General features: G+C 54.8%; 1 protein-coding gene across 6 annotated transcripts in view; it reads right to left on the bottom strand.

Annotated features, from left to right (window-relative positions):
• Positions 1-27,077, bottom strand: part of RANBP3 (RAN binding protein 3) — a 54,011-nt gene that overhangs the window by 20,143 nt on the left and 6,791 nt on the right. For 4 of the 6 annotated variants that reach the window (XM_068537173.1, XM_068537171.1, XM_068537172.1 and 1 more), the window contains exons 2-5: positions 15,468-15,523; positions 9,960-10,148; positions 1,619-1,655; positions 1,446-1,532 (exon numbers count right to left, since the gene is read on the bottom strand). In XM_068537173.1, the coding sequence (XP_068393274.1) occupies positions 1,446-1,532; positions 1,619-1,655; positions 9,960-10,148; positions 15,468-15,523 (369 nt within the window). The remainder of the gene's footprint in view (positions 1-1,445; positions 1,533-1,618; positions 1,656-9,959; positions 10,149-15,467; positions 15,524-27,077) is intronic. The other 2 variants (XM_068537176.1, XM_068537177.1) reach the window with 1 other exon arrangement.

Here is a 27,077-nt window from a genome sequence, read left to right as displayed (position 1 = left end):
CTCCAAACATGGACTGCTCGTGGCTCCACTCCCCTGATGGCTGAGCGCTGAGCATCCCCTAGGTGGTGACGCACGAGAGGCGAGGGCTAATGCCTGCTGGTCCTCTACCCCTTTAGCCTACAGTCACAGCACAAACCACCTCCTCTCTTCTCCGCTGCACCTTCTCGATGCACAAAGTGCGGTTCAGCAGTGGACGGTGATACGATCAACGGCCAGGAGGTGGACGCTCCCTCCTCCTGTAGTAAGGCTCTCACGCGACAAGCGTGCAGAGATCCTTAGAAAAAGGATGTAACCGCAGCCTGCACTGTAGACCACCCGGACGGCTAGCAAACGACAGTGCCTCTATTCAGGGGGGGTCTCCGGCAGTTGTGAAAAAGGATGAGGCAATGTCCAAAACAAGTGTTCAGGGAACAGGCATGAAATCAAGCGTTACAGGGATGATCGTAAGAGGACACTCACTTTCTACCCTGTACATTCCTGTGACGTTCACATTATTCTTGGAAGCAGAAACAAAAGCTTCCAGGAGTGTCTTTTTTCCCTTAAAGTGATATCCTTAGGGCTCACACTTGTAAATGTTTTACATGAATTCCCAAGAATGAACTTCAAGCTGAGGAACTGGAGAGTGTCTGTAAGCCAGTACCGCAGACAGCACGGGGCGATGCCAGAGTGGACGGAGCCAGGACCAGGGGCGGGAGTGGGGAACCCTGCCGCAGCTTTTACCCTCCAAGGCGCAGGGGTGTCCCCAGGCTTGCAGAGCCCCCTGCTAAGTAGTCCCAGCACCTCCCTCTACCCCAGGAACCCGCCTCTTTCCTGCACCAGCCTGTGTCCACCAGCTGGTCTGCTGGCCTGTGTGTGTGTGTGCAGACCTGGCCCCAGGCTGGAGCTTCCAAGCCCTTGGGCCCAGCCACATCCACAGGGACAGGGTCCAGGCCTGGCCAACCCTTCCAGGCTCCCCCAAGCCCCCTCGTCGGGGAGCTCACGGTATTCCACCACCACAGTGCCTGCTGGGGCCACTGGACTCCCTCCTATGTACCGTCTGTGTGTGTGTCTGGGCTTCTCAACTGGCCCACTGGGCTCTAGGCACACGGCTGAAGGGCCAGGAAGACACCCCACTTCCCCCACCTTCAGTCAACACATAGCCAGCGGCCCTTGCAAGGTGGACGTGTGCTTAATGGTCAGAGCCCCGATCAGGGCCCTGATGGTCCCTTTCAGAGGGACGATTTCTTCGCAAGCCTTGCTTATTAATAGTCTACTAGGTCCCACCCCTCCAGACGGGGGCACCTGTGCTACCCTCGGGCACGCTTCAGCCTCGCTCCTGACGGAGACTGAGTTAATTCTAACGGGATGTGCACAGGGGACAGGCAGGGGCGTGAGGCGCTGGAGGGGAACAGCGGGCCTGGAAACACAGGTGCTTTCACCGTCTAACAGAGGGCTGCAACTGTTACCTGACTGTGAAGGCGGGAATTGCGTTAAAGAGGATGTTCTTTCTCGCTTGACAGGAGGGCAGTAATTTCCATCTTCTCGGTCAGAATCTACAGAAAACGAGGAGGAGGAGAAAAATCAGGCTGCTTCCGCTTTTACAACCAAAGCTGGTGAAACATTTGAGAGACTTCCTCACCTTCTCCACCTTCGGGGCTGGAGCCTCCGGCTGACCTCTGAAACAAGAACACATGTAAGGGCGGTCAGAGAGGGCCGCGCGGCCCAGGGCCCGGCAGCTCCTGACTTCTGCCACAAACGGATCCCGAAATGTAGCGCTGAGGGCGCGTGGCCTGGGCTCAGTCACCCGGGTCACAGACAGGCTTTCAACCTAATGCTCAAAAATCCCCCATGAACCTTCACGCCTCTGCCTCACCAGGCCTCGTGCCAAGGAATCCTCTTAACGGCTGGGAACGCGTTCCCAGCACAGGATCAGTTTCTGTGTTTCTCCACCGGGTACAGCTAACTGGCGTTCCCCCACCCCAGCCCCCCAATTCAAACAGTGAAACTGGATCTGGCCAAGTTCACTTTGCCAAGAGCTGGAAAGCGACCCTCTCTCCACCCTGAAGGGCAGCAGGACCGCTGACACTGGCTGCGTGACACTGGGTCATGGTGGTTCCCATTCCTGGCCCTGGCACATCCCATGGTGTGGAACCCTGTTCCGAGGTGGGCTGTTATTTCCAGGGCAGCCGAGAGCTTTGAAGCCTTGGGCCAAAGTGTTCAGAACAGAATCCCCAGGTACAACAGCTCAGACCGCAGAACCCACCGAATAATCATTAGCTGAGAGAGAAAAGTGGCTGAAGAATCTCCTCCTCGACAACCTTTAATTTTAGAACGCGAACGAGCAAATAAGAAGCTTATAATGAGCCTCCGCCCCACGTGGGATAATACACAGTCCCTCCTGTACATCCCCTCTCAGGGACTTGAGAGTCTTCAGAACTAAGCAGCCAAAAGCAAACTTTGAAGGGTGAACATCACCACCCCCGCCCCCGGGTCACCGGTTTAAGAGCAAGCAGGGGAGCCAATTTTCTTATTTTCAGAAAAGCCCCTCAGGAGTCAAGTTTAGCCAAAGGAGGACCACCTGCCTCGAGGAGCTGTTAGGGATTAAATGAGATGATGCATGGGAAAGTGCTTGGCAAGCTGCAAAGCCGCGTGTAAAAGCAGTAACTGCTGTAAATAAGAAAACTGCAGGCGAGGAGCCGGGGGACCTCCTAGAGCCGGGGCGGCACTTTCCCTGTACAGGGCCAGAAAGTATTTTCAGCTTCACAGGCCCCATTCGAGCCACACGTTGTATATTCTTTATTTGGTTTTTACAGTCCCTTAAAACACCATCTTAGCTTGCAGGCTGGACAAAAACAGGCGGGGGGGCAGAGTTTGCAGACACATCCTAAAGGACAGTGAGAGCCTGGACGGTAAGAAAAGGACCCCAACCTGGCCTCCCCCCTCGACCCCCCCATCAGAGACCATCCACCATAATGCCTGGGAAACACGAAACCCTCCTAACACGACAGGGGCTCAATACGGGAACATATCATGGGGCCCAAAATGAAATAAAATACCCAAGGGTCCAGCAGGCTGGCTCTACATGAGCGCAAAACAGTGGCCAGAGCTCGAGCTCAGAGCATGAAGGCACTAAATCCTGTTCTCGAAGGCTTGCCAAGCCTAGTCAGTTCTCCTAGCTCTGCCATGTCCTAAACCTGAAACGCGGGGCAAATTATTTCACCAGCCCAAGCTTCCACTTCCACGCTTGGAAAATGGCGGGGCCAGCGCTTCCTCCCTAGCGAGGGAGGTGCAGGGGGTCAGCGGGCTAAGCAGGCAGCGCCGCGTGGCTCACACCTGGACAGGCCACGCTCTCCCAGCCAGCTTACCCTCTCGGGATGTCATACTTCGGGGCAGTGCTGGGGGAGGTGGGAGAGCCAGGTGAGGGACCAGGGGACCCTTGGAGGGGTGGAGAAGAGGGTCTTAGCATGGGGGGCCCAGAGAGGCGCTCTTGCAGTGCTGTCATTCTACGGGGCCCAGGCTGGCATCTGACAGAACAGAGCCGTGTCACCAGAACGTCGGGTGTTCCTCTCGGATCCTCCCCTGCCCTGGGTGACACCATGAAGGTGCAGGCTCCAGGTCCCTCCCTCCTACTCCTCCACAGCAGGCTTGGCCATCCCCAGCCCAGCCCTCGCCCTGAAGTCCCATCCTCGACTCGCCCCACCTTTTCACTCAACAAGCATCTCAACTCTCCCAAACCCGCCCATGGCAGCCTCTGGGGCCTGTGGGATCTGCTGCTTCCTGAATGACTTCTGGCACCTGGAAAATGGCCACCCCCCTGCCTCTGTAGACACTGCTCCCTCACCCACGGACACCCTCCCTTCCCTCGCCCCCCAGATGAAAACCCCTCAGGCCGTGGCCTCACCGCTCCCTGCACTTCTCCATGGCTCTCACTCCAATCGTGGGTCGGTGTCAGGGTCCCCCTCTAGCCTCTAAGTTCCAGGAGGGTATGGCCCCAGCACACAGCGGGGCTCGACTGGCCCGAGTTCAGCAGAAGCAGCCGGATTCCAGGCACTCCATGGGCCATGGAGAAGCCGCCAAGGCACGTGTCCCCCAAGTTACACACAGAGCAACGGACCCGAAAGCTGTGAGGCCAGAGTGTCCTCCTGTTTCTCAGCTGCTGGGGAGAACACTTCTCTGTCACCTCAATTTCAAGAGGACCCCCGCCTTTCCTCTTGGCTAGCTAGGTTAATTTCCACATGTGTGAATTTCCGAGCATTCCTTCTGCTATGGATTTCTAATTTTATTCCACTGTGGTGGGAGAAGACTCTGTGTGATTTCAATCCTTTTAAATCTACTGAGCCTTGTTTTGTGGCCTAGTGAGTGGTCCACCCTGCAGCTTCCTGCATGCCCCTGAGAGGACCGCGTGCCCTGCAGCTGCTGAAGTCCTCTCTGTCCTCGTCCCGCGTCTGTCTGGACATTCCAGCACCTGAACATGAATGTGGAGCACTGAGGTCTCCAACAATGTACTGGATTGTCTATTCTCCCCTCATTCTGTCAGTTTTTGCTTCGTGTATTTTGGGGCACTTTTAACAACACTTAACTTCCTCGCCTCTGCCAGTGACACCCCAAACCTCTCAGGGATCTGGGTCTCCTTGAAAATTTGATGGGTGCTAAGAGCCTTTCCCGAGAAAAGTACCCAGACCTCAGGGGCTGCAGCCCCGCCTCTTGGGGCCCAGGACTGCTGAGGCCGGGTGGCCTCCTGCAGCACTGGGCCCCCTTCGTCCATCACACTCCAGCCTTGCTGTCTCCTTCCTGTCTCCTGAACTTGTCAACCCTGTTCCTGCCTCAGTGTTCCTTCTTCACGTGCTACTTGCACAGCCGTCCCTGACCACCTCCAGGGTGAAGCCCTGCTCACGGGCTACCCCATCACCCCGCAAGCTGGGGCAGCTCCTCTCCACCCCACCCTCCAGCCTCTCTCGGGCCTCTGCCCTGTTTTGTGCATCACAGTTGGATGTGCTCTAATGTGTCCATCTGTTGTTTGTCTCCTGCTACTGTGAGGCCCTACCCTGTCTGTTCTGCTCACAGCTCATACACCCCACACCCAGGACACTGCACAAAAGACGCTCAGCAAGTATCTACTGCACAAATGGAGCCTGTCCTCTGCCACAGCCCCTTTGGTGACCTGGAGAAGAAAGGGCACCTGGCCAGACAAGATCAGATACCCCTAGACCCCTGACCCCAGGAGACCCTCAAATCCATGCTCCGAGTCTATTCTAAGACCCACCCCACAGGCATGTGGCAGGTCTCTTGGTCCTGGAAAAGCTGGGAGGCTAAGGCCTGCAAAGGACAACACAGGAAGATTCCCCAACTTGGAGGACCTTCCAGAAGCTGCTGGAACTTCCTGTGGGGTCTGAAACAGCCGACTCAGAAGCAGTGAGGAAAGTGACGCCAGCAACTCTCCTCAACAGGAACTAGGGCAAGGAAGCAGGAAGACAGACTGCAAAGCGAAGTCATTTCTGCTTGCCTTTGGAGCCTACTTGACAGCTAAAAACCCTCCACCACTGCCCATGTGAGAAGCAGCCTGCCCCCTGCTCCTGCCGGGGAGGGCCTGCGCTTGCCGTCTGGCCTGGCTGCCTCGTGCTGCCTTCCCCCAAAGCAGGAAAAGGCCTGGTGTGCAGCGGCTCCCCTTCAACCCACACAAGGCCAATGCCAGCTCCACAGACACTGTCCTCGGGCACAGCAGCCTGGGGGGCAGGACCTCTTCCACGTCAAAGTGGTCTGGGGGCCGCCCCTCGCCCCAACCAAGGGAACAGCTCTTCGGGGGTCAGTCTAGAACAGTGCCTGGGACGCACATGGAGTGAGGCCTCGCAATCCCAACTCCTCGGAGCCCAGAAGGCTGCAGCCAAAGCTCAGGAGCCACTGCTCCAGGGACTCCCGTGAGGAGGATTTTAAGAGCAGGCTTTGAGGACCTGCGCTTCCGGGGAGGAGCGACAGAGCAGGGTGTGGAAGCCCCATTTCCTCCTCTGCTTCTTCCCACAGCAGAAGCCGCCACTCGAGGACTGGGGCTTCAGGACGACACCCCGGGGACGCGGGGACCAGCACCCTTTAGGGACGCCACGACGAAAATATCCCCAACGAACACTTACATGAGGAGGCCGAAGAGAAAGAAGACCAAAGAGAACACTTCAACTTATTTTTCTGGCGCCGGGACAGTGTGAACGAATGAAGTGGACGGCGGCCAGGCCGCGGCCTGGCGAGCAAGCCCGCCCTGACTGCGTGCTGCAAGGTGGCCTGAGTTCCGCCAGCGGGCGGGGCAGGCAGCACAGTCCTCTCCCTTCAGAAGACACTGGAACCTCAGGGGAAGCAGCTCATTCCGTGAGGTGCGCAAGTCCCTGTTGCCAAGTACAAAATAGGAGGGAACGCCTAACCCAGGATGGGACCACAGGTGTGAGAAGCTTCTGATCTTGGTGTAAAGGATGAAACAATGAAAATTACGATCGTTAACTGAATCACTTTGCTGTACACCTGAAACCAACACAACATTGTAAATCAACTATATTTCAATAAAAATTTTAAAAATCAATAAATACGATTATGACCGTAAAAAAAAAAAAATTACGATCGTTCACTTTGCTAAGGCTTGCACCCTTCCCCCCCTCCAAACATGGCTCTCACGAGGCTGCCTGGCATGGCCTCGAGAGGACAAGGCTGCCAGGCCAGTCCAGGAGGAGGGGAGGGAGCTGAGACACAGACACAGACAAATGGGCAGTGAGCAGGAATGAACGGTGTTGCCTTCCTGACCTCCCGGAAAAGACCAGAAAGCAAGACCATGTCAGGGAAATTCCTTCCAGAAAATGCCAGACACCATTTGGCCTGCCTGGGACGCAGTGATTCCCCATTTGGACGGCCCAGTTAGAAAGTCCGCTGCTGGACTTCCCTGGTAGCGCAGCGTTTAAGAATCTGCCTGCCAGTGCAGGGGACACGGGTTCGAGCCCTGGTCCAGGAAGATCCCACATACCGCGGAGCAACTAAGCCCGTGCGCCACAACTACTGAAGCCCGTGCGCCACAACTACTGAAGCCCACGCACCTAGAGCCCGTGCTCCTCAACAAGAGAAGCCACCGCAATGAGAAGCCTGCACACCACAACAAAGAGTAGTCCCCCCTCGCCACAACTAGAGAAAGCCCGCGCACAGCAACGAAGACCCAACGCAGCCGAAAATAAAAAATATAAATAAATAAATAAATTTTAGAAAGCCCACTGCTGGGGCTGCAGGAAAATGGATGCCTGGGATTAAAAGTCACTTAAGGGGTGTCCTTGCCTTCATGTGGACCACAGGCAGATTCACTGCTGTTTATTCTGTAACTGAGGGAACCAGCTCAGAGATTTTTACCAGAAAGGCAGACACCGTAAAAAGAAAAAGAGAGGTGGCCTCCCAAGATGTGAATGCTGGGCAGGGGCAGGGCGGAACGAGGGTCAAACCCCGTGCAGATGCCAGAGGATGAGGGGCTGGGTCCAGACTCTTTCTAAGCTTCCTGGTGGGTCTCATAAACATATTTTCAGGCTTGGCAGTGCCTTGGTGCAGAGCTTCAGTCTGGTAGACTTCAGCCAGCCTCCAGGTGAGCACTGGGAACGCTCGCTCTCTCCGGATCAAACGGACAACTTAATCTGGATGTGGTTTGGTCTCCTTCAAGCTGCCTTGTGAGAGCCAGGAAGTCTGATATATTGAGACTTTTTCCTGGTACTGAGTCTTCAATGGCCAGAGTTCTGATGAGACTGAAAGACGATAAGGGCCCTTTATAGGCAACAATTCAGCGAGCCACTATTTATTATAAAGAACTCACAGCTTTACACTCGCCCAAGGGATCGTGGAATAAAGAACAGACTAAACGTGAGGGATAAGACCTGTCGGGTAACATGTGGGCGTTTCCTGAACTCCAGTGTGGTACAGAGCAAGCTCCAAATCTGCTCTGATGCAAAAGCAACTAGTCCGAGTTTGCCAAAGAAACATCTCAGCCTGGGAAGAAGCTGGGCTCAGGTTCCATCTGCCTTGATCTATGCCCTAATTGACCTAAAAAACAAAGGTTACTTTGCCTTGATGCCTAATCAGCAGAGAAAGCCCTGGTTAGCTCAGAGCTGTCACAAATGATGTGATGGTTGCGCTGCTGGGACTTCTGACAGAACTGGGATCCCCACAGTTACGCGAGTGTATGTCATGGGCACGGCCTTGGCTGCGACGCTGGGACATTCAGAAACTGCTTCCCCCAGCCCTGACTCTCTCCCACGTGACGTAACAACCATGCCCAGGCTCCCTGCCATTGCGCTTGACCTTGCATTTGCCAGTCGGGGCACTGCTTGAATGTCTCGGAATTAGAGTCTCTGACCTACAGTCCAGAAGAATTGAGGAGCCGAGTTCCACCGGCCAGGCCTCAGAAATCACCGTCTGGACTGGCCACAGCCAGAAGGCGAGGGCCCCAGGGTACTTCCTGCACAGGCCCCGTCTCACCAAGTGGTCATTAGAAGTAAGGGGCCCGAAAGGGCCTCGCTTCTGGAAGGGCAGTTGCCGTGACACAGCCTCTACTGTTTGCCACCCTCCACTGAAAACCCTCAACCTCTCCAGCGGGAGATTCTCCGTAAACTGTGCTTTTCAACCCAGGCAGCAGCAGAAGGGCCCAGTCTCCTGGGCAGATCCACACAAAGATCACCTGTTCTCAGGGAACTGAAAACATGTACCTGCAAAGGCCGAAGGCATGAAACTCATAACGCCCACTTTGGGAGAAGGTTCCAGCAGCTGCTCTGCCTCCAACCCCAAAAGCTGAAAAGCCTCTGAATTCCTGCTGTCAGCCCTCGTGTGAGGACTGCTCTCCCAGAACTCTCTGGCGTTAAGCACCTCGGGCCGGAACCTCTCGTGGGCTTCCTTACCCCAAGCCCACTTCTATGCCACGCAGGACTCCCCCGTGCCCCGCCCCACACAGGGAAAGCCTGTTTCTTCTTTTCCCACCACACCGATTCCTCCAGAATGTTAAAGTTTGGCTCCAACCTCACCTTGGCTGAGTATCACTTCTTCCTGCGTATCCCAGGGTTTGGTGGCTCTAACTGAATTTTAGCGGCTTCCTTAAGGATACAGGAGACTGGTGATGGGACACAGGGAACCGCTAAAGGTCTGGGGTAAGGCCTGGGATTGTGACCCCCTGCAAGGCTGCCCAGGGTTCAGTGTGGCAGAGCGGGATCCTCTGTTTTCTTGAGAGTCATTTTTCCCTGTCATGAGAACGGGGGGCTCTGTCACTAGGGACCGAGAGGACGAGGGTTTCGATCCTGAATGCAGGCTAATGTTTACCTTTCCCAATTTATCAAACTCCAAAAACTCAAGACATTTCTTGTTCTGGAGAGCTCACAATCTTCTCCACCTATAATCTTCAAAAGCCTTCTGAATACAAAGATAAAGGGCTCAAGGGATTCCCTCCGGATTCAAAGGAAGTGTCTCTTCTTCTTCCTGCTTTGATTGAAGACAAGCAGTTCACAGCCCAACCACAGTCCAAACACAACCGGTCTTGCAAAGCAATCTGCGGTAGATACCTTTTCCTATAGGTCAAGGAAACCGGAGCCTTTCGTGTTTCTAAGATACTGAACTTGAATGCCCAAATTGAGGGAGAGGAGAAGGAAAAATGGAAGGAGGGAGAAGGGGCCGAATTTGATGTGGAAGGTTCTACCCCACTACTCAATTCCTCTTTTGACCCCTCGCCTCTTTCAGGAACCAGGACTAGCTTCTGGCTACGGGTAAATGCTCCCCCAACTAGAAAAGTCTCAATGTAAAAGGGGACTTGCTCTTTCCTGACTTTCTGGCAGCAGGAATTAAAGGGAGCTGAAGAGAGCCTTTGTCGTCTTTTCAGTTATCATCAGCTGCTGACAGCCTGGGGTGTGGATCTGAGGGGCCCGGAGGGAAAGGGGCCGGTCTGGGTTGGGAGCCCCGGGCCGTGGGATGCTGGGTGGAGGTGGACTTACCCCTGCCAGTTCTCGTGGAAAAGGAAGAAGCTGGGCTTCAGGAGCGCTGGCTGAAGCGCTAGCGGGGGCAGGAAGCTCTAGGGCATGCTCACCAGCTGACTCGGGGTGACCCGTGCCATGGTGGGGGGCCTCAGCCTCCCCCCGAGGCTCCTCTCCCGAATCCGACAAGTCTTTTTGCTCTGCAGAGGACTGGGAGCAAAAAAGACAATTTTCCTTCAATGTAAATAAAGCCAGCAACACGGGGCAGGGGAGGGGGGCAGGGGAAGGTCTGGAGATGCTCGACCTTCAGCAGCTCCTGCCCGGGAGCTCGGGCCAAGAGAGCCGGCACATGCTACCGCGTTCTGCTCCGCAGAGCCAGCCCTCCACACTGACGGAAGGGCAGTGAACGTGGACCTGCTGCTGTCGGACCTGGCAGGGAGCTCTGAGGTGTGCAAGAAGTTGGACCCTCCTTTTGAAAACTGCAAGGTGGCCCCTGTGGCACAGAGACCCTCTGCCAATGGCAGCGAGTGAGGAAACACACCCCTGTGACCGAGACGGGGGCGGTGCCTCTAGCAGAGGGGAACAGGGGCCAAATTGTGTCAAACTGTCCCCAGGGCTTAATAACCCATCCACTCAAACATACTCGTGAGGGGAGGTGGGCGCCAGCACCCTGTCTGGCCACTGGGAGAGCCAGGGCGGCGGGGCCAGGGCTTCTGCACTGGCTGCGGCCCCACCAGCACCTTCCCATCTCTGCCGCTTAAACCCGAGAGGAAGGGAACGCTTTCTTGCTCGGCGAGCGCAGGTGTGGGGCGACCCCGCGAGCTGGCAGACACACAGAGAGCCGGTTTTGTATCAGTGGACAGGTGGGTGGGGCTCCGCCTGAAGGAGGGAGCCCCTCGGCCTAGAATTCTCCCAGGCTCCCCCGGAACATCCCGGGCCAGGGCTTATCTAGAAAACAGCCAGGGTAAGGGGAAGCCGGTCCCCAAAGTCTTCGTCCTCAAAAGCACAGACCACCCCCCCCGCCGCCCCCCGGCATCCTTTGAGGTGGTTCTTGGGATTCTGAAGGGGCTTCCATGGGCCGAGGGCTCTGTGGCCAAGACTCTTCTTGAGAGGTGCGTTACAAAGCTGGTGTCCTGGAATAAATACACGGGCTCCGGTCCCCAAGCCTCCCGCCTGGCATCGTCCACCACACGTTCCTCTCGCTTTGTGAACTAAATGACCACGGGGCCACCCTGTCTCCGTGCAGACACGGCTGTGTTCTTCCTGACTGTGAAGTGACTGAAACCTCTTTAGACAGGACTTGGGACTATTTTTAAATGTGTGAGCCTGCTAGATGAAAGGAACTACGTAGAGGATTTTAAGAGAAATTTCAAACTTTCTTAGGGAAAAGCAAAAGCAACACAACTCATCCATACATCTAAAAAAGCCACCCAAATCGACTCTTCCTATGCAGGGAAGAGCCACAGACATAAAGGCCCTCCTTCCCAGGCCGTTCCTCAAACCTGTCCAAGGCACCGAGGTTGGTCCCACGCACCAGTCTGCTGCTACTTTATGCCTAGAGATTTAACACCACTTAAGAGAGAAAATGAAACTCAGAGCTCTATGGGAAATTGCCTATCTCTGTTCAAAACCACTTGGATTTTTTTTTAAATCCCTGCTTTTCGAATATAAATGTTGAAATGCCCTCGTGGCATGGTAGACTAGAGATGAAGCCTACGTCGGAGGACCAAAAAGAAATACAAATGCCATTCCAGCATTTTCTCCTTGGGTCTGAGTAAGCTCTAAGGCACCAAGATAGAGCCTGTAGTTTTTCAACATGTTTGTTAAAATCGGACATCGAGATTTTGGCAGGCTTTGACATCATCCTAAAATATACGTGGCTGACAAAAAACCACGCATACAGGGTACGCTTGTTACACACACAGTAAGCTTCCAGTGTTGTCGGTGACACCCTGCTTTCTGCTTTTTTGCTGAATGGACATCATCCTGCCAGTGCAACCCCAAAATCTTCTGCCTTCAGATTAGCAAATATTTGGAAAATAAAGTAAATGAAAGAAACGTTCAGTCGTCACAGTGAAACAAACTACGGAAGGAGGTTCAAATTCTCTTCACGTTAAAGAGAAAAAAACTGTCTGTCTCCATTCAAGGCAGTTAAGAAAAGGTTTCATTTTTGCCCCTAAAACACAAATGCATGGAAACGCAAGCATTTTGTGAAGAGCGCCATCTTGAGGAAGCTCAAGAACAGGAAAGCAGTAGAGACAGTTCCTGTGCTGTCAGTCTGGCTCCAGGTTTGCGTTTCAGGCGTCAGGACTGGAGTTCCGCTGCTGCCCGATGCCCTAACACGGAACAGTGGGAGGATCTGACGACTCATCCTGAGACCAAGGGACGCCACCGGCAGGCCACCACCAATCTGTGGTTTGCTGCAAACGCAACTCCAACTGTCTATGGACCTGACGGAAAATCCTGTGTGTCTTTGTCACCAAACCAACACCAAAACGCCTGGGCTGGCAGCCTAAATTTTTTCTTTTTGATTTCAAATCTTTCATCTCGATCGTGATTCGGTAATAACAGCTGGGCCTTTGAAGGGGGCCGTGGGCTCTTGGAGTGCATCCCACTGGGGCACTGGTGGTTTAGAGATCATTCACTGAAAGAAGGTAATGCTCCCACAGTCGACAATGGGACTTCCTGATCTTTGTGGATCAAAAAGTGGCTCAAAAAATAGCTGTATGGGAGACCTAGGTGACAGTTAGGACAATTTCAACGTGGACTATATATTAGAGGGTATTTCTGAATTAATGATCATTTTCTCAGGCGTGCCCATGGCACTAGGGCCATGGAGAAGAATTCCTAGGAGACGCCCGCTGAAGTATTTAGGGGAAAACCGTCAGGTGGGTGCAACTTATAGTCGAGCTTTCTGGCATTTATGATAAAAATGTTAACGGTGAAGCCAGGTGAAGGATACCCAAGGGTCCACAGTCCCATTCTTTTAACTTTTCTGAGGATTTGAAAAAATTTTCAAAAACAGAAAGTTGAAAAAGGGAAAATAAAAGCTCCCTCAGAAAAAAACAACAGCAACCTGAACAGATCTCCCCAACTCTTGCTACTGTGGCGTGAGGAGGGAGGGCTGAAATTGCGGCAAGAGGGGGAAGCTGGGAGGGTCTCAAGGTGTCATTTTGTGAGAAGTGTCGTGGCCACTCCTTGCAGACCTACCTTCCCGTCGCTTCCCCTGGGCCGGGGAGCCACGCGGCCATGGAGCCGGCTGTCCAAGCCTCTCCGCTTCCTTCCCGCCCGACGCCCGAGCTGTCATAGCAGCAGAGAAAGGAGGAGGGCTCCGTGTCCACTGGGCAGCTGCCCACCCGGCAGCTCAGAGGGCTGCCCCGACGGACATGCAGGCTCCTCCGGCCTCTGCCGTTAGACGCAGAGGTTTTCCGTGCCCTTCCGATGATCTTGTCACACAAGTGTGACAGCAGGAGAACTCTGAAGAGCTGGAGGTCGGTTACTTCTAGAAGCCCATTTAGAGCTGGCACTGAGTCAATATTTTGATGCGCACGTTGGTGGTGAGCACCTCCCTGGACACTCTTCGGGTTCAACCTCACCCCGTTTACGTAATTGGCATCAACCTTCTGAAGGTGACACGTGTTAAGTCAGCCTTTGAATTACGAAGCAACAGAACCACCTCAACCGTGAAAACAGTACTGAAATAAGAGTTAGTCATTTAAAAGCATTTTAAATTCAGTCAGATAAACATTACGTTTTAGCGTTTCACCCTGCTGGCTGTCAGAAAGTCTTCAGGTTTTAAGAGTTATTCATTCCAATTACTTGTTTCAAATCTGGGTCGGCAAACTTTTTCTGTAAAGGGCCAGATACTAAATATGTTCGACTTTGCAGGCTACCTGGTCTCAGTCCAAACCCCTTCACTCTGCTGTGGACCGCACGGGCCAGGCGGGGCCGAGCGCCAATAAAGCTTTACTGACAAAAACAGCAGGGATGGCAGCCCTTAGTTGGCTGACCCCTGTTTCAAACTAAAAGTGGTTCAAAATAAAATCATAATAAAACTCAAAATTCTAGAAAATCCCGATTTTATGGAAAACCTAACAGAAGTGACTTTTACATCTGAAGCAGAAACCAAACACGTCCACCTCTAAAAGCCAGAAGCACATCAGCCCCTTCACGGTGACTGAACTTCCAAAGGACAAATGATAAAAACACATGTATGCACTGGTCAGGGCCCAAGGGAGAGGGGCCGGCAGAGGTTGATGTATCTTGAAAATACCACTCGGAAAACTGAAACCAAAAGGGAAGAACATTTCCTTGTTCTGTGATTCTTCGGCGTAAGAATTAACAACAGGAAAGATTAATTTGAGAACAAGCCTAGCAGATGAGCCCCGGCTGACACAGAAGACACCCTGCGCGGGGGTGCGGGTAGGGGTCTCAGGGCAGCCGCTTCTCCTTCCCGCCCCCTCCACGCACTCGCGCCCTCCCCGGCACAGCCCTTGAACGCCGGGGCTGCTCTCTTCTCAGGCCAAGGGGCAGGGTTCACAAGCAGCAGCCGGGCTGCCAGGAGTCCCAAATCGCCAGGCCAGCAGCCCCCAAACTCAAAGCCGGCCACCCTGGGGGGGGACCGGACATCCACCCGAGCACCTGGTCTGTAGGTCACGAGCCCTGAGCCGAGAAGCCCCTCAAATGCTGTCCTCATCAACAAGACGCACCCGGGTTTCAGAACACCTGCATCAACGCAGCGCATTGGTCACCCTGAAATCTTGCCGTGGTTATGACATCACACCTGCTGTCCCCGGGCATGAGGGCAGGGACCGTCCATTTTTTGGACAAATGGGGGAGTCCTCATACAAACTTGGGAGGCATCACCACAGAACATCAACTATCTCTGGACACAGCCCGGACCTTCCAGGCTGATCCGTTCAGGGAGGGAGACAACCCCAATGACTTCAAAATAAGCAGCCACACGCAACTTTGTGGGAAGGCACCGGGCTGCTAGCTCATCACGATGAATTAGGCGAGGTACTTCCAACATCAGGGAAAACAAGACATTTAAAGCCCAAGAAGGGGGAAGCAACCTAACAAAGATGGGTGGTGAATATATAATGCAAGCTGACTACTAACTGTTCGAAATGCATTTATGCCAAGTTGGTTGGAGCCAAAAAAAATCCCGCTAAAATCTTTAAAGGTCCTATTTTCCCCTTAGCCAGCACTGCTCCCTCTCCTCTCCTCCCTCCCCCCGTCCCCGGCCCCCTTTCTCTCCCTCCTACCAGATTCCCTAACGCACAGCAGTACTTCTAAAGCAAATCGATAGGAATTAGAAGGAAGCTTTCTTCCACTGTGTTTTTAAAGCAGGGCCTCTGAGCCCTGTCCATACACACCCCATCTTAACCTCGTGCCATGGTAACCTAAAGCCACCGGGCCTTTTCTCCGTGGCAGAAGGATCCTGGGCCATGCGACCTGGGGAGAGAGAGCTTGGGGAGAAAACAAGGCAGAGTAACCATGTGAAGGGAGAACATACCGGCCCCTTACCTTTTGTCCTTTATCCTTCTGAAACACAAAGACGGGCGGAGCAATGGCAGGTTTCTCTGCAAAAAGAAAAATTGGTGTTTTTCCCCCCAACACTGCATTTGTACAGTAAACAAAGCTACATTCGTTTGTAATAAGTTAAAAACAAAAAACAAACCTGATATAAAACTAGTAACTCGAAAGATCATCAAATAGCTTAGAAAACAGTTTCTTCACATGGATGCGGGGAAGTGTTGGGTGTGTAAAAACTCGACACAGTGGTAGGATACGTGCACTTTTCTGTGTGCATGTGCACACCAATAAAAAGGTTTCAAGACTCACTCAGAACAGGCCATGTCACTGATGGAGGGAGCGTGGTGTGGAGGGTGGCAGGCTGCAGAGTGCCCGGCGGCTGCCACTCAGCGCCACCAACCGTGGTGCTGCAGGAACGAGGCGCAGAGACGGCAGGTCCCCAATTTCAAAGGCTGGAGACTAGTTTAGTTTTTTAACTTTTTTTTTTTTTTTTTTAGTCGCGCCATGTGGCTTGCAGGATCTTAGTTCCCTGACTAGGGATTGAACCCGGGCCCCGGCAATGAAATTGCCGATTTCTGATCACAGGCCCGCCAGGGAAATTCCTAGGTTTTAAATTTTTCCACATCTGCAGGCCAGCTGGGGCCAGGGGTGACCCATTTGCAACCTCTGCCCACGGGACGCATGCTCTTTGGAGAGCTTACTCCGCTCAAGTCAGTTCTGCATTCCACCTGGGTCTCTAAGTGAGCGCCCGTTAAAAAAAAAAAGTGTGGAGTTGTGAGAAGTCTGAAAGGCCATCTTGCACAGCTGCTGTTGAAGGAAGAAACCCTTTGGGATGTTGTCACTGGACCAGGGAGATGCCGCCGGTCGTTCTCAGGCAGCTGAGTCCATGGCTCTCGGCCACTTGCCCCGGAGCGGGAGGCCGCTCAGGAAGGCCCTGCCGCTGGCCAGCGGGTTCTGGACGAGGGCTGCCTTAACCCGTGGGGGGGCCCGGAGGCGCCTGCCTCACTGCCTGGGGCCGGGGCGCGTGGCTCTGGGCGCGCTCATGAGCCCTGCGGGCGTGCCCAGGGCCTCCCTCAGCATTCGAGGCCTGGAGAGCGGCGCGGATGGGAAGCCGGGGGTCACGAATTTGGGGAGCACTCACACAACCCTTCCCCTTCCCTCAGTTGTGCGGAGCCGAGGTGAACCAGGAACCCGCACTCACACGGCTCTAACCCGGCAGGACCACTACGCGGGAGGGGACACAGCTTGCGGGCCATGAGAGCGCTTGTGTGGGACGTGGTCGGAGGGTCTGGTCTGGAGCATCAGGGAAACGCTCCCGAGAAGAGGCAGCTGTGCTGAAGCCCCAAGGAGAAGAGTGAAGGGAGAGGGGCAGGTGTGACGGTGACAGGGAGCCCGAGGGGCGGATGGTGGCGACGCTAAGGATCTGGGACGGCTGTAAAAGGAGCGGAGGAAGCACAGAGAGAACAGAGTTTGGGGAAGGGGGCGAAGGCGATCACACACAGTAAAGAAGATGGGGGGCGGGGGGCATGGTATGGGGAGCAAAAGGACAAGACCGAGATGGGCAAATGGACACTGTCCCACTCCCCACCCCCACAGAGGAGCAGGACAGACGCCAATCTTCACTTTGGGGCCACAGCCCACCAACGGTGACCATTCCCTCTGCTGTGCTCACTGAAGCCTTGTGGCACTTGGGTCCGATTCACCACGACAGTCCTCCCCAGGCACAGCCCACACAATCACTGGGGTGAATGACATCTAGGAGGCCACACTGCCACAAGGGAGGAGGGTGGCGGCGTGGAAGGGCCTTGCACGCTTCCCAGGACAGACGTCTCCCCAGCACAGATGCGCAGCTACTGCTCCGCAAACCCGGGGGGTCGAACGAACGCATGCACGTGCTTACTGCCGGGCAGTAAACGACAGCAAAGGAAAGCTGGAGGGACTCCGGGGACAGCAGCTGCTTCTCCACACCATGTCTACCACGCGCAAGCCCAGACACCTTCTGGCGCTGCCCTTTACCCCATAAGCCTAGCAGCCGGGGCTGTGGGTCCAGACCCCGGCCTCACTTCTGCCTCCGACTGCCGGCCAGCCGCAAGGCTCGGGGGTGTGCAGGAAGGATCTGTGATTTTGGTCAGCCTAGGCACCGCCCCCCCGTGCCCCGAGGAGGCACCTTCCTCACCGTGGTTTAGATGGAGCCCAACCTGGCTCCGGGCCCGAGGAGGAGAATACTGCATGCCCTGGCCCCAGGGGACACGGCGGCACATGAATAAGGCCAGGCCGCTGCCAACGAATGAGACTCGGGTCCAGGACTTCCACTGGAGCTACTGGGGAAGGGGCGCTCTTTCTCTGCTGGGGCTGCCAGCAGCCGGGTGTCACCACAAGGGGCCCTGGAGCAGAGCCAATCCAGCAGGAAGCAGAGCTGGGGATGGAGGAGGAAACTGAACCCTGGAGACACGGCTGGAGGCCCTGGGTCAGCAGGCCCGAAGCTAACCCCACCCCCACCCTGACTCTTCAGTGAGGCCAGCAAATGCTGATTTTTGCTTAAGCTGGCCTGAGCTTGACTTCTCTCTGTCCCTTGTCTCTAAGAGCCTCCGGCCTCTCTGGGAGAAGAGGCCTAGCCGCTGTAGACTTAATTAAACACACACCATACCCTGTAGAAGAAACCTGGGACTGGCCTCACAGTGAAGCCAAGAGGCTCTCTTTCTCTTCCTAGCAGGCATCACCACCTGATGTACCATGTGTGTGGGTTTATTATGGTCTGTCTCCCCTAGTAAGGGATCAACTCCATGAGATCGGAGCCTCTGCCTCGTTCCCCTTGTGTCCCACGCTCTGAGAACAGTAATCGGCACCCTGCAGGGGTTCAACAAATATTTGATGGAGGGATGAGTAAGGAAGGCAAGGGGGGCACTGAGAAAATGACTGCCAGGCTGTAAGGAAGGACTGGAACGGAGAGGAAGCATCTGAATGGTGGAGGAAGAGCTTCCTGGTGCTGGAACTGTGATGGCTGATGTGCAGGCACACAGGAGGGGCTGCCTGCGGGTCCCCGGGGCAGGACGGGAACAGAATTAGCTTCAGCAGGAGGCTGCCTGTGGTGCGAAGGTCCTGCCCAGCGCCTCCTGGACCACACGGCAGGGTCCGGGCGCAAGCTGGGAGAGATCCCATCTGCTGGAGGAACCCTCCTGCATGGCAACAGGGCATGTCGCACGGCTGCGGGCAGAGGCCAGCGAGAGGGGGGCATGGGGCTCTGAGCTTGGAAAGCAGACCCACCTCATCACCTCCACTGCTGTAGTTCAGACCTCCCTTCTTTCTCCGCCTCTACCCTCACCCCCTGAAGTGCGGCCTCCACAGAGCAGCCAGAACCACTGGTGTGAAACTCACACTTTCAACTCGGCAACGTCCTCCCAGACTAGGGTCGAAGGCCGTTCAAAAAGGCCACCCCGCACCGACCATGACTGTGGCATTGAAGAGCCCCCAGCACGTCCCACGCTTCTGTCGCTTCTGGACTTCTGCCTGGCTTAGTCCCTCTGCCTCGAAGACATTCTCACCTTCTCTTCCGTGGCCGACACACATTCAGGTAGAGACACCACCTCCTCCAGGATGCTCCCAGTTTGAACTGGGCTCCTGAAGCCTGCTCTGGCTTACATCCTGCATGGGTTACACCAAGGCTACCTGTCAGGGAGGCTGAGAGATCACAGACACAGCATCTGAAACAGCTCTGCACGCAGCCTGTCACCTGGTGTGTGCAGTGTAAGAACCATCCAGTAAATGTTTGAACTAAACCCCTTCTGTACTTCTTCACATGGGTAGCACCAGCTGCTATGTGATCACATAAATATTTATGAAGCCCTTGTTCTGTGCAAGGCATCACGGGAAGAATGCGGAAAATGCGGAACGGGAAGCCGGGGGCAGAAAACTTCAGGGTAAAGCGTCTGATGAAAAGGGAGGGGGTGTGTCTGTTTACTTGGCCGGGTGTGTGTGTGCGCGCACGCGTGCTATTTGCTTACTTGCTCCCCTGGCAGTATCCTCTCCTGGACCTTAAGCTCCGTAATAGTGGGGCCTCTGTTGTGTTCGCCTCTGTATCTTCAGAGCCAAACGCAGTCTCACACATAACACATGCTCAACAAGCAGTTAGAGAGCAAGTGGAATGCCGTGGGCCACACGGGCTGGGGCCAGGGAGGCCTGGGCCCTGGCAGCCCACCTCGCGGGCCACAGGGACCCCTGCGGAGGGCAGGTTTGGGGGACAGAACTTCGGTCAGTTCTCTACCAAAGACACAAAGCATCAGAGCCACGCGTGCTTCATTTCTGCTCATCCGCTTTAGGGCCCAGAGTCCGTAAACTGCAAGCTAGTCCCGACTCCACGGCAGCAACACACGCGTGCCCCCTTCCAGGCAGACTGTCTTTAACTGTCCCACATCACCACTGCTTCTGGTTGTCACCGAAAAAGCAGCGTCATCCAGCCGACTGAAACCCAAGTTTGGGGAACGAACAGGGGACAGAAGCAACGAGGCTCCTTGGACCTGCCTGAAGCCCCAGTCCAGCTTTCCTTTCACAAGTGAAGGGAAAACCACCACCAGAGATTTGTAGAGAGACCTAGGCCACCGCAAAGACCTAAAATATTAAAACGTTAACCAAATACACATCATTTGATCCAGATTCTGTCCACCAGGTGTTTTTTTCTTTGTTTTTTGGTTCTGTGAAGTGCTCCCTGGTGGTCCAGTGGTTAAGAATCTGCCTTCCAATGCAGGGGACGCGGGTTCAATCCCTGGTCGGGGAGCTAAGATCCCACAAGCCGTGGAGCAACTAAGCCCGCGCATCAAGTAGGGAGAAGCCCGTGCACCGCAGCAAACAGTCCGCATGCCACAACTAAGACCCGACGCAGCCAAATAAATAAATACTCCTTGATCAAATTAGTCTGTAAAAAAACAGCCCACCTGGAGCATTGACTAGACTCATCAACATAAGAAGGGTTAAGGAAACCAACAGTAAAGAAACCTGTTTCACCAAATGTTCCCCAAAGTTATCTGACCAGGCAACCCCTTTCCAGGAACACCCGTGACGAGGCCTGAGAACTGTGGGTGACTGCGGCCAACACTGCTGCGTGAAGTGGGGTGGGATTCGGAGCCCTCAAGTCACCTCAAAGAACAGCCCTGCTCTGGGTGGCGCAGGCACTACCGTCTGGGACACGCTGGGTGCGTCGGCCTCACCTCAGCTTCCCAAGGTGCCGATGCCAAGTCCAAGGTGGCTGCTCTTGGTCTGAACGTCTCCCCCATTCTCCTCCACACGCCCCTCCTCAGCTCCTGTGCCCCAGATGGCTCCCTGCCTGAGCCCAACCGTGATCCCAGCTCCCAGCAAGGGAAAGCCCCTGCTTCCCCGATCCCCCAGGGGGCGGTGGGTGGTGGCGGGGAGGCCGGGGACGGACCTGGACAGGCTGAAAGGAGTAGCCCCTGGTGACACCCCCCCCGGTGACATCCTGGCCCACAGCTCGGGCTCTCCCTCCTGTCCCCTGCCACCCTCCACCCAACTGGCTGCTTTGGATGTAAACCTTGGGGCAGCTCAGCTGTGACCCCCAAGGACCAGGACTGGGTTCCGGACCTGGTCTTTGCAGTCCTGGTGATAAACACAGACAGGAAAGCCCAGGTGTGGAAAGTCGCAGATCTCTGCTCCTGTGCCATCCCTCTGCCAGATGTCTGGGACCCCTCCCTGCTCCCAGAGGCACTGCTGACGTGGCTGTGACTGTCAGGGTGCTCTGCCCACCCAGCTGAGCCGGGAACCACTCCTCCAGCTGCACCTCTCGCTACGTTCATAGAGTCAATCATGACAGTCACTTGGCAACTACAACTTCCAGCGATTCCACACATCTGAGCGCCCACTGTGCACCAAGCACCATGCTGGCTTCTAGGGTGTGGTGGTGACATGGAGAGGTGACATGTCCCCTGCCTGCCAGGAGCTGACATCAGACTTAGTTGAACGTTACGACACAGGGGAAGCACAGAAGGCACTCAGAGTGCGGAGCTGGGGCACCCAACCCGGTGAGGCTGCGGAGAAGGGGCAGGTCAGGGAGGGCTTCTTGAAGGAAATGCCGCTTAAGCAGAAGGGGCAGCATTCAGCCAGGTGACCAGGAGCGGGGAGGAATGAGGCAGCACTGGAGGAACTGGAGGAAGGTCAGGGTGGCACCCCTGGACTCCCTTACAGACAGACGGGAAACACCCCAGCCCAGGGCGAGAGCAGCGGAGTGCAATCCCTCACACCTGCATGGCCCAGCGTAGGAGCTCCTGGCAGGTCAGCACCAATCACACTCAGGCAGTTCCTATCTTGAGCAAAGGAACCAAAGATGGCTCCAAAGAAGTCGGGGGTCCCTAAGGTGCAGGCTGCCTCCTGACCCAAAGGGCCAGAGACCATTCTCCCTGCAGGGAGTGGAGGTCTCTGGGTAACAAAGGGGTCGCCAAGGAGGCAGGCCCTTCTACTAAAGCAGAAACGACTGACCAGGGACCCTGGGACAAGGGAAAGTCCTCGGATGGCTTGGGTGCGTGCGTGGGAAGTTCTAAAAGCCCCACCCTGAAGGCATCGCTGTAATCTGTGTACAATGTCTTTGTCAGGGAGAGGGCCTGTAAACTGCCTCCTCAAATAGTGGGTACGGAGGGTCCAAAGGAGGAGGAGAGTTTTAAGAAGTCCCACACCTGTCAGAATTAAAACAGTGGGCTTCCTGATACCACCACTACAAGCAGGCCAGGGTACAGCGCTCAGGGTTTCATCTGTGTCTTTTCTGCCCAGAGATTGACTGGTGGCAAAACCCTTAAAACAAAATGCCTCCTGTGTCTATTTCAGACCAGCAAGGAAGGGGACGGAGGGGGTACTGCCCTGTAGCCAGTCTAAGGAGGAGGAACTCCTAGGGACAGGGTAGGTGATGGCAGCTGCCCGGATGTGAGGAAAGGAGGCCAAGTCCCTACTGCAAGCAAGGGAAGGGGAGAGAGGAGCTGGCCTGGACCCCAGAGGTGGCCCCGGGGTAGAAAGGTGTGTGTCCCCACCCTCCAGGGTGACAGAGGTCTTGGGATCCCATCTTTAGACTTCTCCAGCCTCCGCCACGTCGTCACAGCGAGGACACTCCCAGATGGGGTTTCCCAGAACCCTGGGATGGTCTCTCACACCGGCCAGCAGTCACTGATCGGAAAGTACTTACGGGCCAGGCACCTAGGTGCTCAGCGGTTTATCCGCACCACTGTCCTGAGACTTCACAACCACCTTAAGAGGTAGGTCCTTAGTTTACAGAACAGGAACGGAGACTCAGAGAGGGCGAGCGACTTGTCCAAGGTGGGACTGGGTCTCCAACCCAGGCGGGCCTGACTCTGGTCCCTGACCCCCGCGCTACTACCCACGCACCGCAAGGGCAAAAGGGAGAAGTCACCGCCCCATTTTGCTTCCTCCCATCTTTCCCCCTCAGGTGGGCCTCGAAGCTAAGAAACTGAGACTCTTCTTTTGAGAAGTGACATCAGGAATAAAGCAGCTGTCAGTGAACATTCTAGACAAACATCTCTGGAAGAGTACAAATGAAACTAGAGGGTGAGCGATGGACTGTGGGGTGGGCCCGAGGCTTCCAGCAAGTCTTGCGACCATCTGCTTCAGATGAGCGTGCAGTTACACCAAGGGCAGACCCTCAGGGTCCTCGAGGAGAGAATGGAGACCCACGCTCAACGGTGAGGCCCGCTATGCCTCTGCAGCTGTCAAACGTGTAACCGTGGGAGGCTCTACGTAACACATTCACAACTGAAGCTGAAAACACACACATTCTCTATGTGTTTTCAGCCCTGCATGCAGGCTTTCCTTCTTCACACTGTGCAGGGAGGCAAGTACACAGAAGCCACGGGCAGGCCTGCCCCTCGACAAGCTCTGGCACGCCCCCGTGGCTGCCTCCAGCCTCTGTCGCTGAGGATGTCTGCTAAACTAAACAGAAGAAAATATGTAGACCCAGGAAAACACACAGAGAAGGGAATCTGGAATATCTTGGCCTGTTCTGTTTATTCCCCTCCTAAATGATGGATCAAACACCTGCCAGGAAATAACCCCCATCTGGAAAGCCACTTAGAATTCTTGTCCAAAATGTCAGCAAGGTAGTTGTGCAAAATGAGCTTTAATCCTGCGCTGATGTGTCTTAATCTTATCTGTGCAAAAAATATGGAAAGCATCTTGCCAACAAAAACAACAGTCTGTTAATACGTGGCAACTGCTTTAATCCTGCGACACTTACTATCTCAACCCTTCGAGTCATTTCTTTTCTCAGGAATTATTATAAACAGTCCTGTGCAGCAACATAAAGGTGCATTTGTCACCGATGTGTCAACTCTGTTCGCCAACTAATTCTTTGGTGGAGAGTAGAACTGATCTCAATCATGCTGTTGCTAGGCAATACCTCTCTGATCTCAGTGTACCGCAGGCTCAGCTAGTGGGCAGTGGGTCCCTTCATTCTTTTTTTGGTACTTGAATATATTTTTCCTCAGGCAGCTCTCAACTGGTCTCATGGAAGATCATAGGGGGGCACAGTTTTGGAAGATGATGGTGTATCTTTCATCTTATGCCCTTCTTTCTGGGATGCTCTTCATCACAAAATTACCTTCACCTACTGAAACCCGAGCCGCTCTTCAGGGCTCTAACATGACCCTACACTTGTGACAACAGCGGGGGTAATAAGCCACTCGGATTTGCTGAATGGCCCTAACTAGACCCGGGGGCAGGCGCTTGACATACCCCGTCTCATTCAATGTCATCAATGTCATGTACAGCCCTATGGCATAGAAATTATTTATCGTCTCTGATTTGCAAATCACGAAACAAGACTGAGAGGCCTCGGAGAGACACGTGCCCTGCCCAAGTCACGAAGCTGGTAAACAGCAGAGGTGGGACCAGAACCCTAAGCCTGACTTCCAAGCTGGGTGCTTCACGTCCCCCCCGACCCCTCTCAGGCCAAGCCACATCCACCTTCTTTACTTCTAGAAGTACTGGCCCTGCAGCCCCCTCCGATCCCTCCACCCCTGCCCCATCCACTCAGACTACAAGCTGCTGGGGCAGACCCTGCACTTTGGATACCTCTGTGCCTTAAATCCAGGAAACCCCCATAAACCTATTAATAAATCAAACAAAGTCAGCAACCTCACCTAAAACTACTGAGAAATCGGGGAGCCAGCTTTGACAGCACTTTTCTATTCTGCCACTAGATGGCGCCGCACAAGCACAGCTGAGGTGAAGTATCGATGCAAGCGGCCGGCCGAAGATTCAGGGGAAAGTTCCAGTGAAGACAGCGGAAATCCCCTCACAGGAAGGAGAGCTAAGGACTCCAGAAAATCTGCTGAGGCTGCAGACCAACTGAAGAAGTTTGGGAACGCAGGCGCTAGTTTCTGTGTGTGTTCAGATGGGCCTCAACCACCTGCGGCTGGGACCCCGGGCAAGTTCACGCGCTTTCCCCACATACTGCCTGTGTCTGTCAACAGGGATGGTACCTACACCCGAGTCGGTTCGGAAGGACTGAAGGAAATGATGCATATCAAGTGCTTGGGAAGCGGCTGGCACGCGGTCCGAATTCCACGCTGGCGTGACTATTGTTACTAGAATTCCACACAGAGACTGCAGATACACTGACGCCGTCTCAGAGCAGAGGTCTTGGACTCCAGGACTGTCTCCAGTCGCCAGGCCCCCAACGATGATAAACACCTCCCGGTCTGGGCCCTTCCAAGAGCTGCCTGGACACGGGGACACCTCGCCACAAACAGTCTCTCATAATCCCTTGAGCCCTTCTGAGGCCGAAGGAATCAGTGAGGTGAGAGCCGACGGCAGGCCCACTAGCCAAGCCCTGCTCACAGCAACACGACTTCCTGAGAACCCACGATGAGCCAGGTGCGAGGCACCAGGCACTGGAGACAGGAGGAAAGGTGGACGAGGCCGCAGCCATCTAGTGGGAAGAGGAGAGAAAAACAAGCAGCCGGAGGCGTGCGGGGATAATGAGGAAACCCTGGAGGCAGGCGCTAGACGGCCGCTAGGGCAGGGCGGTGGGCAGAAGGGGGCCACGGTGGGGGGAAGGCCTCGCCCAGGCGCCATCTGAACCTTGGGTGTGAAGGAGCGACCAAGTGAAGGCAGAGTATGCCGCGCAGAGGGAGCCCCAAGAACGAACATCCTAAGGACAGGAAGATCCTGGAGGCCAACGTGACCCGAGTGTTTCCTTAGGGGAGGGTAGGAGGTGAGTTTGGGGAGGGGGTGCATGGTGAGGAGTCCAAGCAGGGGTGTGATATGAGCAGGTTCATTTTCCTGAAAGACCACCCTGGCAGTGGTCCTCACGAATCCTTTCCATTTCTGTGCGTTAGGAAGTTTTGTAATATGATGTCGGGGAAGATCACCCTGGGAGTGGTGAGGAGAACAGATCTCAGGGAGGCAGGAGGAGTTGCCAGGGGGCCAGCGAGGAGCCCTCAGGTGCTGTCCAGGTGAGAAGCGGCCGTGACAGGGAGGCTCGGGCAAGTCTTGTGGCCTTGCAGACTGGGCGAGGCGGCTGGAGCCTGACTATTCTGGAGACAGAGCCTGCTGGTGCCTGAGCTGTGGAAGCACGTCTCGCTCACTCAGTGGCCGACGTGGTCAGCAAACACAACCCCCATTCTTCTGACAAGACTCCACAAGCAGGCGGCCCCCTCCAAGTGGCACTGATGATGAGTAACCCAGGCCCTGGACTCTCAGATCCCTGGCGGCCACATCAATGCTGCAAAACATCCTTTCTCCTCTGAGCAAACGGTAGCCTGTTTTCTCACTCTTGCCACCTGAGAAGCCAAACTCTCCAGAACTGTTTTCCCCACTCCCGCTCTGCTGTTACAGATGCAACACGGGCGTTAATTCTGGGCCGATGAGTTCTCGAAATTCTATGTGGCAAGCCTGGGGGAGTTTAATTTAGCAAAGGCATTTAAAATGTACTGCAAAAGCAAAGCTTACCTCCTAGACACATGCATGGAGAAACCACTGTCGTCTCTGTCAGGTTTCAGGAGAACAAGTGCCCAGTGAGTCAAAATGATCCACTGGAAAGGATGAGCTGGGCTCTTAGACTCAGTGGCTGGAGGTGGGCACACTGGGACAGGCCGACTCCTCTTACAGACACGGCCTTGGGCTTCAGCCCCCGTGAAAGGGAATGGCCCAGATGCAGAGCATCTCGGAAGGTCCTCCCCTGGAACTTGGAACAGTGCTGAAGGTCACGGAAAACACTGTCCCCCCTTAACAGGGACATGAAGTCCATGATGCCTACGGCTGCCAAAAGGCCATAAAAAAAAAAAAAAAAAGGTTGGGAGGGTGAGCCCTAAGCTCTAGTTGGCAAACAGTTCACTCTTGGACAGTTTTATTTTGCCCCCCCACTCCACCCCCCGGACACTGGGCAATGTCTGAAAACATTTTTGGTCATCACGATGGGGAGGAGTCACTAGTGGCATCTAGTGGATGGAGATCAGGGAGGCTGAGCAGCCTCCTACTGTGCACAGGATGTCCCCCCAACCAACAGAGAATGATCCAACCCCAAGTATCACCTGTGCTGAGGTTGAGAAAAAGACTGAGTCAGATCCCTAACTCACATTATACGCCAAAGTAAAT

This window comes from Eschrichtius robustus, chromosome 2 (assembly GCF_028021215.1).
Source record: "Eschrichtius robustus isolate mEscRob2 chromosome 2, mEscRob2.pri, whole genome shotgun sequence".
In the NCBI taxonomy this organism is placed as follows: domain Eukaryota; kingdom Metazoa; phylum Chordata; class Mammalia; order Artiodactyla; family Eschrichtiidae; genus Eschrichtius; species Eschrichtius robustus.
This window is presented reverse-complemented; position numbering and strand designations above follow the sequence as displayed.